Source organism: Panthera uncia (genome assembly GCF_023721935.1).
Source record: "Panthera uncia isolate 11264 chromosome A3 unlocalized genomic scaffold, Puncia_PCG_1.0 HiC_scaffold_11, whole genome shotgun sequence".
Taxonomy (NCBI): domain Eukaryota; kingdom Metazoa; phylum Chordata; class Mammalia; order Carnivora; family Felidae; genus Panthera; species Panthera uncia.
Window position 1 is genome coordinate 72275005 of NW_026057578.1, and position 14981 is coordinate 72289985.

A 14981-nucleotide genomic window follows, 5' to 3' on the forward strand; every position below is an offset into this window, starting at 1 on the left:
CTTATGCTTTGGCTCTCTCCCTCTCTAACCTCTTTTTTTTTTTTTTTTCTTCCCCTCCCCCATGGACTTCTGTTAAGTTTCTCAGGATCCACATAAGAGTGAAAACATATGGTAGCTGTCTTTCTCTGTATGACTTATTTCACTTAGCATAACACTCTCCAGCTCCATCCACGTTGCTACAAAAGGCCATATTTCATTCTTTCTCATTGCCACGTAGTATTCCATTGTGTATATAAACCATAATTTCTTTATCCATTCATCAGTTGATGGACATTTAGGCTCTTTCCATAATTTGGCTATTGTTGAGAATGCTGCTATGAACATTGGGGTACAAGTGCCCCTATGCATCAGCACTCCTGTATCTCTTGGGTAAATTCCTAGCAGTACATTGCTGGGTCATAGGGTAGGTCTACTTTTAATTTTTTGAGGAACCTCCACACTGTTTTCCAGAGCGGCTGCACCAGTTTGCATTCCCACCAACAGTGAAAGAGGGTTCCCGTTTTTCCACATCCTCTCCCGCATCTACAGTCTCCTGATTTGTTCATTTAGCCACTCTGAATGGCATGAAGTGATATCTGAGTGTGGTTTTGATTTGTATTTCCCTGACGAGGAGCAACATTGAGCATCTTTTCATGTGCCTGTTGGCCATCGGGATGTCTTCTTTAGAGAAGTGTCTATTCATGTTTTCTGCCCATTTCTTCACTGGATCATTTGTTTTTCGGGTGTGGAGTTTGGTGAGGTCTTTACAGATTTTGGATACTAGCCCACAAAGAGCATGTTAATATAAAAATTACAATTGCCAGTCTTCTTCCTTCCTTACTGTTAAATTTTTCTTTAATTATAACACTGTTATAATTAGCTATTTATTTCCCAGCTTTCCACTTTAATTCAAAATACTCATTTCTACCTCTAGTGGTAATCAAAAGACCATTAACCTTATATATTTAAAAAAAAAAAAAGGAAATAATTTCCTTCTCAACTTTAGTTATTTTCACTATATTCTATTTTATCCACCCATTAGCATGGTCTAACCCTGGCCCTAAATCACCATTCAGAATTGCAACTTTCAAAATCTCAAACTCTGAAAATCCCCTATTCCATCTCTTCTCACCTTCTCCTAATCCTACTCATCTTTCATCCTGTTGCAACCTCTCTAATCTATCAGCCTCCTCCTGATGACACTTGCTTTCCTCCTTCACTTTAATGCTCACACTCTATTAATTTCAACTATCCACCTGGATAGCCAACCCTACATCTACATTATAGATTCCCAAATCTGAGAAAACTCTACAGATCTTTTTGTTAGTTTCTGAGCAGCTAAGCATTATTGGGTAAGTTATTCAACCACACTGATTGGCTCCACTATAAATCTGTGGTTTCCAAATCTCAAATAAGCCATCAACCTCACATGACAATACATCTTTATGCAAGACAATTCACCTTTAACGGACTCCCTTTGTGATCTCCTCCCAGGAGTCTTGTGAATTTTCCTACTTTTCCTCAAACTTCCAGCCTTTTAATGTTACGGTTTCCTAGGATCTATCATCAGTTCCCGTCTGTATTTTTTCTGACACCCATGTCCTTAGATTCTGATATCTCTATCTCTATTCTAGACCTTTTCCCTGAGCACCACCAGACCTATGTATATCTATCCGCCCACAAGATACTTCTCATTGTTCACCAGACCCTCCAAAATAAACTCAGTACTTATTTTCTATACTTCCCCTCCCCTCAAATTTTCATCCTCTTGTAATGTCTTACTTTACTAAGGGCACTACCATCTGCTCTTTACCCAAGTAAAAAGTGTGGCAGTCATCCCAGACTCATGCCTTTCTCATTCTTTGTATCAAATCAGTAACCAAGTCCCATCACTTTCATACTGTCTCTCTTCTATATCACTTCTACATAAATGCTGTTACTATCTCTATTCTTGCCTCCATAAGCACCAAATTTAATCCTTCTAAAATGCAAATGCTATCTGTTTCAATTCCTTTCATGATTTCAATAGCCTATATTACTGTTTTTCAAGCTGGAGTACAGTAGTGACACCTTTTTAAAAAACAAAATTATCAAGAATCTCTGAGCATTATCCTATCGATATATATCCTAAGAGTCCATGGACCCTGTATGAGAAAGTGACTTAAGAAACTAGTCTTATTCTATGAAAAAAAAATCAATTGTGAATTATCACTGCAAAAGAATTTCTTGTTTTTATTACCTCTTGAAAAAAATTTGAATTAATGAAATTAAAACACAAAATTAAATTTCCTAAATTACCACAGACCCCCCCAAGAATATCTGTGGACCTAGCTTAAGAAACACTAGTTATGATGGTTAATTTTATGTATCAACTTGGGTGGACCACAGTGCCCAGTATTTGGTCAAATATTGTTCTGGATGTTTCTTTCAATATGATTAACACATAAATCAATGGACTTTGAGTAAAGCAGATTACCCTCCGTGTGAGTGGACCTCATCCAGTCATTTGAAGGTGTTACTGGAACAAAGGCTGACCTCCTTGTAGCAAGCTCCCTTTGAACTCAATGCAATTCTTCCCTGAGTTTCCAACCCGCCTACCAGCCCGCCAGCCTGCCCCATCAGCTTTTAAACTAGCTAAACCTCCACAATCTCATGAGCCAATTCCTTAAAATAAATCTCTGTATACACACACACACACACACACACACACACACACACAGCCCTTGGTAGCCCTATTTCTCCAAAAAGAATGTGAAGTAACACATATCTCCACAGGAAAAAAATCCAACCTTCTTAACACGGTATCTAAGGACAGTCTCCCAAACCCCACCTCTTCAAACTCATCTCCTATGTGCAAGAAGCATACAATCTCTGCTTCAGCTGTACAATACAACCTATAGTTATTTGAGTCTACTATCTTTAGTCATATCTTCATGCCTCTTTTTATGCCATTTGCCTCCTACTCCAACTGTTTATGATTCGTATTTACCGAATTGGTCCTATTCAACTTTCATGTCCTAGTTCAAATTCTCCCTCTTCTAAGTGAATAATCACATCTCTCTTTGTGCCAACATTATTTCAAGAACATAATTCTACCATATAGCACATGTATCACACTGCAATTTATCTACATGTTGTTCTCCTTACTAGTGAGGAAAGACCGTATCTTATTCAGCATCATATCCCCAGTATCTAGCAGATAGTTTATCATATAGTGAGTGCTCGGGAACTGCTCACTGAATAAACTGACCTTTAAGGAAACTATCTCTTCAGCCTTCTAATTCACTGAGTACTGTATTTTAGATCCTGACAAAACAGATCTCAGCCTTGAGTGCCACTCTGGCCCTCCTCAGGCCATGCCCCTCACCACTGAGCAAGCAACCCATGGAAGCAAGAGGATATACCCATACATAGATGACACTGCAGTTACCTAGAACTCTGGAAATTCTTGCCCAAATACCTCTAACCCAATTACAGGGCCTGCACAGGACTCTTTCCTAGGTCTGTCCTGAGGATGGACTATACAGATGTATGTATCACTGGGTCAAGGAGAGCTGTTTGGAAGAGCATGGGTCTTAGGCATGCCTACAGGATGCCCACAGGTATGCACATGAGACCTCTCTGTGGGGCTAGACAGAGCTAGGGATGTGGGGAGGAGGAGGTTGAGCTCCACTACACTCTGATAAGAAACTGAGTTTTTGAATTCTAAATTCCATAAATTCTAAATTTGAATCTTTCAAGTCATCATGAAGGTATATTTTTCAGGTATACCTACTTTTCATGATAAAAGATCAGAACATAGTCAAAAATTTCTTAGTCTGGTTTATAACCTTTAAATATTTAGGCCTATCGTGGTAAATGAATACTTGCCCTGAGTCTCACAAATGTCAGAATAAACTTGATGAGTTTCATCAACCTAGTTTTATTAATTATTGAACTAGCAAAATAGAGCTAAGATAGAATAGGAATAAAATCATGAAGAAAGAGAATACAGACATACCACATCTTATTGTGCTTCACTTTACTGCACGTTGTAGATAATTATGTTTTTCACAAATTGAAGGTTTATGACGGTTAATCAAGTCTGTTGGTGCCATTTTGCCATTTTTTTTCCAATAGCATTTGCTTACTTTGTGTCCCTGTGCCACATTTTAGTAATTCTTGCAATATTTCAAACTTTTGATTCAATATTATTGTATTTATGATGGTGTGATCTTTGATGTTGGTATTGAAAATGTTCAGGGGTGCCACAAACCACACCCAAGTATACTAGTCAACAAATGTGTGTGTTTTGACTGCTCCACCAACCAGCCTGATCCAGGAATTAAACATAACTCTCAAGGCAGTTTCTTCCTCTATACCACACCACCTTTCTAAAAGTAGCTAGCTTAGTGATTACAAAATTGAATATTAGGTATCTTTTAATATCAATTAAATCTCAATTATTTTTAAATATTGAAAATTTCTGCCTATAGTGGTACCAATCTATGTCACAAATCCTAAAAGAAGGTCAACTGCTGTTCTGAAAGAGTATAGTTAAGAACTGATGTTTCCTGTGGGCACCTGGCTAGCTCAGTCAGTTGAGCATGAGATTCTTAATCTTGGCATCATGAGTTCAAGCCCCATGTTGGGTGGAGACATTACTTAAAAAAATAAATAAGTGGAGTGCCTGAGTGGCTCAGTCGGTTAAGCATTTGACTCTTGACTTCAGCTCAGGTCATGGTCTCATGTTTCTTGAGTTCGAGCCTCACATTGGGCTCTGTGCTGACAGTGCAGAGGCTGCTTAGGATTCTCTCTCTCTCTCTCTCTCTCTCTCCTTCCCTTCCCCTGCTCTCTCTCTCAAAAAATAAACTAAAAAAATTTTATATATTTTTTTAATGTTTATTTATTTTTTGAGAGAGAGACAAAGACAGAGCATGAGTGGGGGAAGAGCAGGGAGAGAGGGGGACACAGAATCCAAAGCAGACTCCAGGCTCAGAGCTGTCAGCACAGAGCCTGACATGGGGCTCGAACCCACAAACCGTGAGATCATGACCTGAGCTGAAGTCAGATGCTTAACCAACTAAGCCACCCAGGCACCCCTAAAAAAATTTTTTTGAATAAATAAATTTTAAAAAATAAAAATAAGAATTGTTCCTTTTTGAGTTTCCCATATTAATACACATTACAGAAAAAATTTTCAGTTTAAAAATTTAAAAATACTCCCATATATAGCAACTAGTTTCTGTTCTCTAGGTTCTCATCGCTTTTTGTAGCTTAACTAGATATGGCTCATACAGCAAATCAGACAATGACTATGGACTGCTCTTAAAGACATCAGTCCAATACAAGGCTGTGGACAAAAATCCCAATATTTGGACATGATCAGTAACATTATCGGAAACCAAACTGAAGTCACTGTATATTCTAATACCATTCAAAAGCATGGACTATGACTTGTTCTTACAAAGTCAACTCAAGCAAGACATAACATAGGTGGGGAAAATATTCAATAAAGGTAATTAAATAATGGAACAGAGAAAGAACAAAAGGAGAAATAGAAGACAAACTAAAAAGTAAAGCAAATTAAATTCTACAATACTAGAGTTTTCAAAATTTTTTAAATTAATAAAATTATAAAATGTTTCATTTATTCCTTAACATTTAATGAAAACTTATACCAAATCTATGCTAGGTACTGGTGATACATAACAAAAACTTCTAGCCTCTAAATGCTAACTATCTAGTTGCTGCAGCACTTTTAACAATTTGGTAAAGATAGATATTAGATGATAGGGGAGAGAGCAATTAACTCTGCCAAGGGACTTCAGAGGGTATTAAAGAATGAGTTAAAATTTGCTAGGCAAAAAAAAGGGAAAGGGCAGTGTAGGGAAAAATGATTATTATGATAATAGGAATAAAGCAAAGATCAATAGCTAACAATACCTGAATCTTGCTATATGCCAAGCATTGTACACAAATTATCCTATTTGATTCTCATAACTCTGTGATTCTTTTTATCCTGTTTATAAATGAAGAAATTGAGACGTAACTTTCTAAAGATTTTATATCTACATAGATGTGATACCAATAGGAATTATATAAAACTAAGCTGTGAATGATCATTTGTTTGAAGAAACATAAAAAAGCAGGTTTGGCCTACTACACGACAATACTAATGACAGCAACAAGCACTGGGAATACAGTGGTCAACAAAACAGAAAATAGATACTATCTGTACATTATTAGAGATTAAGTCTACTCCAGGAAGGAAACACTATCTTTCATCTCACAGATGTAGGAACTGAGATTTGGAAATTTAAGTAAATTGTTTAGGTCATAAACTAGTATGTAGCATAGTGAGAATTAAACCTTGTCTGACTCAAAGCCCAAATTCATCCTACTTTACCACATAACCTTGCTATTATTCATTTATTCAACAGTAGTATATCAAGTACCTACTGTATGTTAAGCATATGCTAGAAATAAAGATGAAAGAGATAGTAGATGGTTTCAAGAAATTCACAGGTTAGTGGAGTCAAACATACCAAAAACTGCAATACAATGAGATAAATGCTATCAGACAAGAGTCCTATATAAGTACGTGTGATCACAGATTGAGAAGACAACTTGAAGAGGGGCAAGCCCAAAAGTAAGACCAGTCAGGGCTCCCACATTAATCCAAAAGTCAGGGACACATCTAAGAAAAATTTGGGAGGTAAATCACAAAACTTAGTAATAAGACAGCAACTATGACTGTATCATAAGTGTGTTTTTAAAAAAGCAACAAACAAAAACAAAACTAAACAAAAACTATGAGGCCCAATGAGAAAACCTGAGATGATCACACCAAAATTCAGAGTCAATGCCATACTTGGTAAGAAACCCATATATATATTTTAAAATATTTATTCATTTTTTGAGAGAGAGGGACAAGAGTGTGAGCAGGGGAGGAGCAGATAGAGAGAGAGAGACACAGAAGCCAAAGCAGGCTCCAGTCTATGAGCTGTCAGCACACAGCCTGACGTGGGGCTCGAACCCACGAACTGCAAGATCATGACCTGAGCCAAAGTCGGAGACTTAACCGAGTCACCTAGGTGCCCTGAAACTCATGTATTTTATAAGTCACTTTAGGGTCATTATAAAGTTAGCACAACCTACTTTTGAATCTTATTTTTCTTTTTTTTTAATTGAAGTATAATTAACATACTTATTAGTTTCTGGTATACAGTATAATGATTCAACAACCCTATACATTATTCAGTGCTCATCAATGTAAGTGTACTCTTTCTTGATACCCTTTATCTATTTCATCGTCCCCAATCGACCTCTCCATACTTTCGAATCTTAAACACTCAAAGAACTAAGAAACACTTCTCAGTCAACTTCCTCTATTAGATAAATGACTTCTGCTAGGTATATTTTATGAAGGTGCTTCTCAGGAAATACTTAAGGAGAATCTGCATGACCACGTGTCATAATTAAATGACATAATTAAAAAATTAATTTTATATTAAAAATGATTTTCATAGTAGAGGACTCCTAAAGTTCCTTCAAGTTCAAGATTCTAAAAGAAGAAAAGCCAGAACAAGTATATAGTAACTGTCAGGTATTTCAAGTATAGATCTCTATCATTATCTAATGGGGCTGAATCATTTTTCTGACACCATTAATAATTTTCTCCATACTTAAAACCCTTATACATATCTTCAAATGCTTAGGTAATATAAATAGCATACTTTTAAACTTTAGAATTATGAAATTCACAACCATGTCATAAATTCCTCAAAATTTCATAGCAAGTAATATGCAAAATGGGTTATGGAACTGCATGACATCTCAAACAAGAAAATGATTATTTCTAGTGTAACCAAACCCTCTATGTGGTAACCAGAAGTGAGAAATAAAGATTTCATTTGGCTGAAATTCAAAAATGCCCTGCAGCATACAGAAGAGCTGGCCCATCATTCCTGATCTCTAAAGAGCTTCCCCTTCCCCATTAAACAAGACTGATGCCATGTCACAAGCTCTTACAGAGATTCTTTGATTCAAGGAACTACTCAGTGAAATCCAGGATTTATCTCTGAATGCAGCGAATCCCAAGTCAGTGAACAGACTCCAAAATTATAAGGCAGAGTTGGTAAACAGGCATGAAGAAAATGTAAACAAAGTCCAAAATGGCAAATCCAAAGTCACTAATATTCTCACTTTTAATAAAGACTGTAGATGAAAAAAATATATATACCATAAGCTTTCTATAACAAAATTCTATGTCAAACTGAAAGCAGGAATAGCAAGGCTGCCAGGCCAAAAGTGTAATTATAAGTATATAAACAGATTTCCACTTTGGCCAAGATGGAATGTCAGGAACCAAATTACTCCCCTGCTTGAAAAAACTAGAAAAAGAAGGACAAAATATATTGTGTTTTTCAAGGCAATGGACATGAAAAAGCAAAGGACAATAGATCCCTGATAGATGGGAAACATACAAGATGAGTCCTACCATTGCCCCAACTTAATACCTTGAAAGGGTTCCTAGACCATAGAACAGGGATGGGGAACCCCGACAGAGCAATTACCTCCCTGAATTGAGGAGACAGAACTTAATCTAGAGACAACAAGGTGACTGTCATATACAAGGTAGAGTACATAAGAGTAGAAAAGTTCACAGAAAAACCCAGAGATCTGCAGAAGGTATCCCTCAAGTCTTCAGCTGAGTACTTATTAGCATATACATGTGAGGAAACTACCCAAGAACAGTGGGGGGGTCAGGGGGTGGGTACGGATAAGAGGGAATACCACCCAGAGCTCACACAGGTCCAGAAATAGCTCCTGTTCCTACCATCGAGGGTACTCAGAAGGGTTTTGCCAATAGAGTAACAAAGTAGTACTGCCTGATAAAACTTAAAAGCGGGACCTGAGAGATCAAACTGTTTCCAAGTAATTTAATGTATCCCAGAAGAAAGTTCAAGAATATGTAATGAAAAACAAAAATATCCAGCACCCCACAAGGTAAAATTCCAAATGTCTATCATCCAATCAAAAATTACCAGGCATGCAAAAGCAAAGAAATGCAATCCTTTATGAGGAGAAAAATCGATCAAAACCAATCCAGAAATGATACAGATAGAATTTGTAGAAATAAATATTAATCCAGTTATAACTGTACTCTATATATTCAAGTGGCTAGAGAAAAGACAAAGCATGAAAGCTATACACATGTGAGATACAAAAAGAACTCTATTTCTAGAATAGAATCATAATGTCTGAAATGAAAAAGAAGCTGTATGGAATTAACAGCAAATTAAACATTACAGAAGAAAAGATTAATGAAGTTGAAGACATAGCAAAATTATCCAAAATGAAACACAGAAGACTGAAAAAACATGAACACAACATCAGTGAACATCAAATAGCCTGATTTACATGTAATTGGGACTTCCAAAAGGGGAAGTGGGGGCAAGAATACACACACACACACACACACACACACTTATATATTCTAATACAAATATTTATTTCTAAAAATAAAAAACAGCCAAAAATTTTCTGAATTTGTTAAGAACCGCACACCCACAGATCCAAGAAGCTCAACAAACTCCAAGCAAAACAAACATGAAGAAAAATAGTTTCATTTTAGAAAGGGTTCTCACTCACAAATTCTGTAAACAAATTTAATCTAGAGATGACTTAGACTAAGGCTACCTTTTAGGTTAACTTACTGGGTACAGTTCAACTGATAATTTAATACAGTACATTAAATCAAACATTAACTCGAATAAAGTACTTAACAGAAATCTTAATGATTTTAAAATTAGCAAAATACAGCTTTAAAAACAATGCATATTTTGTTGCCCTATTAGGTAAATAATTAATTAAAATACATTTATCTTATTTAAGCAAATTATTTTTTAAAAAGCTAAAGCCTACTTCTTCCTTTCTTTCTAATTTTCTTTCCCTTTAATTTATATAGGTCATTCAGAACAGAATTAGGACACTGAAAAAACTTTTAAAGAAACTGAGAGGTGGAACTGAAAACAGAAGTAGATTTGAGGTTTGGAATGGAGCTAGTCCTCTCCCCGCACCCCCCCCCAAAAACAACCTGGCAACCACTATTTTGAAACACCATTACTTTCAAAATATACATATATATTTTTAAATATAAAGTTGCACTCAATTCCACTCAAAGTGGAAACAAGTGTCTGTTTTTAGTACCTTGGCTAACTATTCAGGGCTCAAAAAAATCTAAATATTTTTTGGAAAAAGAATCATTCAAATAAAAAACATTGAAGTGGAAATCTAAAGGTGTCTGGCTGGCTCACTCAGTAGAGGATGAAACTCTTAATCTCAGGGTCATGAGTTTAAGCCCCACGTTGGGCATGAAACCTACTTTAAAAATAATTAAATAAAAAAGTAAATTTAAAAAAAGTGGAAAACCAAAGTATTTTCCTATTTTGTAAATACACCTATTTTTTTTAGGGTTCAGCATACAAATTCAAAATTCTCCATCTAAAAACAAGAGAGGGAACAAGTTCTGAGTATCTACTGTAATGGCTACCGTTCCTGTCATGTGTGTTCCCTAAAATAGAAGTCAATTTAATTATTCTACCCTTTTGCTTATGAAATAGTGAGATATTTCAAAGATAAAAAAATAGTTCCACTGGCAGAGCTGCCAAAAATATATTTACTGTCCATGGAAATAATTGTCTACATTCCTTTTTCCTTTCTTAAGAAAAAAATATACACACATTTAGTGCCTATACAAATAAAACACCTATGGAATAACATAGTAGTACAATGCTTCTCTGTAGGATCAATACATACATGAAAAACAACACACAAATCTCTTTGAGCACACAGACTACCAATATCTCTGGGCACACAGACTGAGAAGTTACACTGGAACATTTATGATTTTGACTTCTACCTCTTCTTTTATTTAAAAAATCTAAAAAGAAACATAATTTCCTACAAAATACAGAAATGACACTTCATGTGATTATTCACAGTGGACTTATTCCTTAGTAACAATTATTTATTAATAATGCAGTAAACTCCCACATACATAAAAGGTTAAGAATGCTTTGAAATTGAAGGTTCCAAACTACGCTTGTAATCAGATTCTATTCAAGACAGATTAGGCTAAATACACATTATTTTGAACACAACAATAACATTCAGAGTTTGATAACCTATGCTGATGTACTTAGAAAGCCTACACTGATGTACTTAGCTTGAATGCTACAATACCTATAATGATAAAAATGGTTTTTATTTCACTAATCTACCAATACGATTTGGATATTCAACTCCCATCTTAAAAGTACTTCTCTACTGAATACAAACCCAAGTATCATAAACATAAAAGACAAAGATTTGCCTACTAAAATCATTATCTAGTTGTCATCAAGATGTCAGTTACCCGCATTTCAAAACTAGCTTTAAAAATACTTTAAAATGATCCCCCCAATATTAATCTAACAATTCACATAATAATCTAATCAGACTTGAGTTACTGTACCCATTTAAATTACTTGCCACAGCAACAGTTCTCACCAATCAGAACTGTTATTTGAAATTCTTTTTTTTGAAATCTGTTATTACTTCACCAGTTTCAAAATCTCAGCCACTTATTTTTAGATACAAGGGTTAATAAGACATTTCTGCATCTAATACACATAACTTCACAGTAAAGGCTTTATTCCCCCTTAGGAAACTATTCCCATATTCTCTTTTCTCTATTTACCAATTAGAGGACACAACGTGATTTGGATTTCAACACTTAAAGACAGTAAGTGACAATATACGGTTTGCAGAATGAAAAATTAAAGTTTCACAATTTTAATAGGCGTAATTACTAGACTGTGATAAATGGGCTGGGCAGGTAAGATTATCACTCCTTTCAAGGTCCAATTCTTAAACCACCTGAATTCTTCTGGCCAAAGCAATTAGGAGCTTAAAACGTAAAATCTCTAAGTTTACAGTATGCCCTTTTTCAAAGAAAACAAGTTACCCTAGGAAAGAAAAGAACACTTACATTTGGAGCATGACCTGGTTCAAGAATACCCCATCAACCAAAGCCACATATTCATCCAGGTTGGTCCCATTTCCTGCAGCCAGAGGTCCAAACGTTTTAACCTAGAACGGAATGATCGTCAGGACACGAACGCCCATCTCCCTTCTCTGCAGCCACAAATAATGCAGCAAAAGATACAATAAATAACACCCTACTCACCCAAGTGACCAAGGGGCTGGTCATAAACTGCTCCAGGAGGGGAGTAAAAATTTCGTTCTCCATTTTACAGATAATGTATTTGAAAAAGGGAACTACCACAAAAATACGCCTAGGGAATTGATCACTAAACGTTGAAGAAGTAAGTAGAAATCAGTGAAAGTCCATTTTGGCACAGGAAGAAAATCCCATCGTGGAGGGGAGAAAAACTCTCCCTCCTCAAAAAACACCCCAGAGGGGAACAAGCCGAAATCCCGAGAAGCGGCTTCGACAGCAGCCACGAGCGGCAGCTTGCGCTGGAAATGTCTGTACCGGGCGAGGAGGGGCAGAGAAAAGGCATCTGGAGGAGGAGGAAGGGAAAGGGGGCTGGAGCAGCAAGACAAAAAGCCCGTCAAGGTTGCCCAGCTCCTGGAGGAGCCAGACCAGCGAAGCTGCCCGCAATGAATTAATCCCAACGTGGGCTAAATGAAATACCACGTTAGATAGTATGTTGAGGGTTCCGAGCGGCCACCAGGCTCGACCTCCGCGTCCCGCTCAACACGTTCCACCCACCAGTGGGCATGGAGCCGCTACGACCCGCGGAGCCTCGCCTGCCCGCAGCCCCTCACCAACGACAGGCAGGGCTCGCCCCTTCCCCCCGAACAGACACCATCCCTCCGCCGACCTCAAGCCTCGCTTCCAGCCCCCTTCCCCTCCCGGGGGGTGGGGGCTTGAATGTGTGTCCCTAACCCCCCAGTTTCCTCAGCCCCGTAGCCTTTTCAGCGCGCCTCTGGGAAGCCCTGGCACAAAATCACCACCGCGCTCCAGCCTCCTCCACCGCCCTCTCTGGAGGAGCCGGAGTAACGGCCTCAGAACCGCAGTGCCGCATCACACCCCGCTCCACGCCGCCCAACCAGTGCCGTGAACCCTCCGTCAAAGGGAGAGCGCTTCTCCCTCCGCGCCCATATCCTTCCGCCGACTCTCCGCCCCTCCCGCGCCGCAGCCTCTGGATTGTGGGAGAAGAAAACCGCTGCATGAGCGCGCTCCCGAACGAGCGCGCCCCCGGGGACGGCCCCGCCGCCGCCCAGATTTTGGCGGCGGGCGCAGGCGTGGACGCGCGCTCCATGCAGCTGCTGCGGTGGCCGGCCCTAGCTCGCGCCCAGGACTGTTGCCAGGGCGTGGGGGGCGGGGATGGGGAAGGCAGAGGAAGGGGTCTGTCTGCTTGGTCGCTCATGCTTAATTATGGTTTATTTCCTCCCCGAGTGCCTTCTTTGATGTGTGAAGGAGAGGGAACGAAATCCTTCTCTTTTAGACATGAGGGATGCAGACAGCCTTTTTCGGACAGTTTGATTTGATCTGTTCAGCGTGCTTTTGCCCGCAAAGAGTAGAAAAAATGCAGCAAATAGCAAAGGAGGGACTTGAGCCTCAAACTTGGTTTTATTTTTTCTTCTTCTCCTTTTAAAAATCCAGTCCACTAAAGCATGAATGCTTTTCAAAGTTGCAAGTGAATGTAGTAGGATTTTAAATAACCAAAGCCATCTTTCAACACGTTGGTTTTCCCTGATGGGAGCAAACGTGGTTCAGACAATGTTGTTTGACTATTTGGCCATTGAAAAAAAATCTAAACAAAATCAAGAACTACTAAAAGGAAACATTTGGAAATCATCCAAGTTGGGTGACAAACAGATTACATACTTGTCATAAATCTCTATGCGATGCACGACTGGAATCATCAAAGTAATTTTAACAGTTGCCCAGCAAAATCCCTCATTTTGAAGGAACATAAAAATCTTTTCCCTGGTACAAAATGGGCATGTAAAACAATTTTTTTGAGAAAATAAAGATAGTATTACAGTTTTGCTGTGTGTGTTGTTTACATAAATCTACTTTGAATACTTACCTGATATTTTAAAAAGTAGCAGGAAAAATGTTTTATAACACTAAGTTATGATACAGAAAATTTTCTTGATTAGGTGAGAGCCTGGGCTCTAGAGTCTTCCTGTCTGCTTCAAATCCAGGCTCTGATACTTACCAGTTGCGTGAGCCTCGGCAAGTAAGTGAAACTCTCTCTGCTTTACTCTCTTCAAAGCGGGACTAATAATAGCGTTAAATTAAATGGCAACCTATAGTGAGTGCTCCATAAATATTATTGATGTTTTCATCATTATTTCCCCCAAATGAAGGATATTTAGGAAAAAAACTTGAAATGTAACCTTCCTACTTTAGTTACAGGAGAAAGGATCTTGCTGTGGAGACCAGAGAAATGCCCTTCCAAAATTGTCTTAATTAAAAGGAGGTTGCATTGATGTGGCACTTTGCATGTTGTGTACACAGTAGAATCTCGCATTACCTGACCAGTACGCAGCTTTGGGTCATACTGATTGCTAGCAATCTTTTCCTTCTGCTCTTGATTTTTTCTTTCTTTTTTCTTTAAATGTTTATTTTTGAGAAAGCACACGCGCATGAGAGAGGGGCAGAAAGGGAGACAGCGAATCCCAAGCAGGCCCTGCTCTGTCAGTGCAGAGTTTGATGCGAGCCTCTAACCCACAAACTGTGAGATCATTACCTGAGAGGAAATCAAGAGCCAGATGCTCAACCAACTGAGCCCCCCAGGCACCCCTTGATGACTGTTTCTTAATCATAATCCTTTGTTTGGAAATGCAGACCAAAAGAGAGCTGACATCAAGAAGAAAGCATGGCTTTCAGAGCAGCCCAAAGCTTGACTTGCCCACTTTTCTTCGTAATCCCTCAGAAGGTCAACCAAACAACATGGAAGTATTCATGCCTTATACTGTTTATCTTCAGACAGACC

General features: G+C 38.1%; 1 protein-coding gene across 7 annotated transcripts in view; it reads right to left on the reverse strand.

Moving 5' to 3' along the window:
• CCDC88A (coiled-coil domain containing 88A) overlaps positions 1 to 12750 on the reverse strand; it is a 138656-nt gene extending 125906 nt beyond the window's left edge. For 3 of the 7 annotated variants that reach the window (XM_049651487.1, XM_049651485.1, XM_049651486.1), the window contains exons 1-2: positions 12194 to 12749; positions 11996 to 12096 (exon numbers count right to left, since the gene is read on the reverse strand). In XM_049651487.1, the coding sequence (XP_049507444.1) occupies positions 11996 to 12096; positions 12194 to 12256 (164 nt within the window). In that variant the 5' untranslated portion in view covers positions 12257 to 12749. Of the gene's footprint in view, positions 1 to 11995; positions 12097 to 12193 lie in introns of all 7 variants that reach the window. The other 4 variants (XR_007462196.1, XM_049651490.1, XM_049651489.1 and 1 more) reach the window with 3 other exon arrangements.
• Positions 12751 to 14981: the final 2231 nt, after the last annotated feature.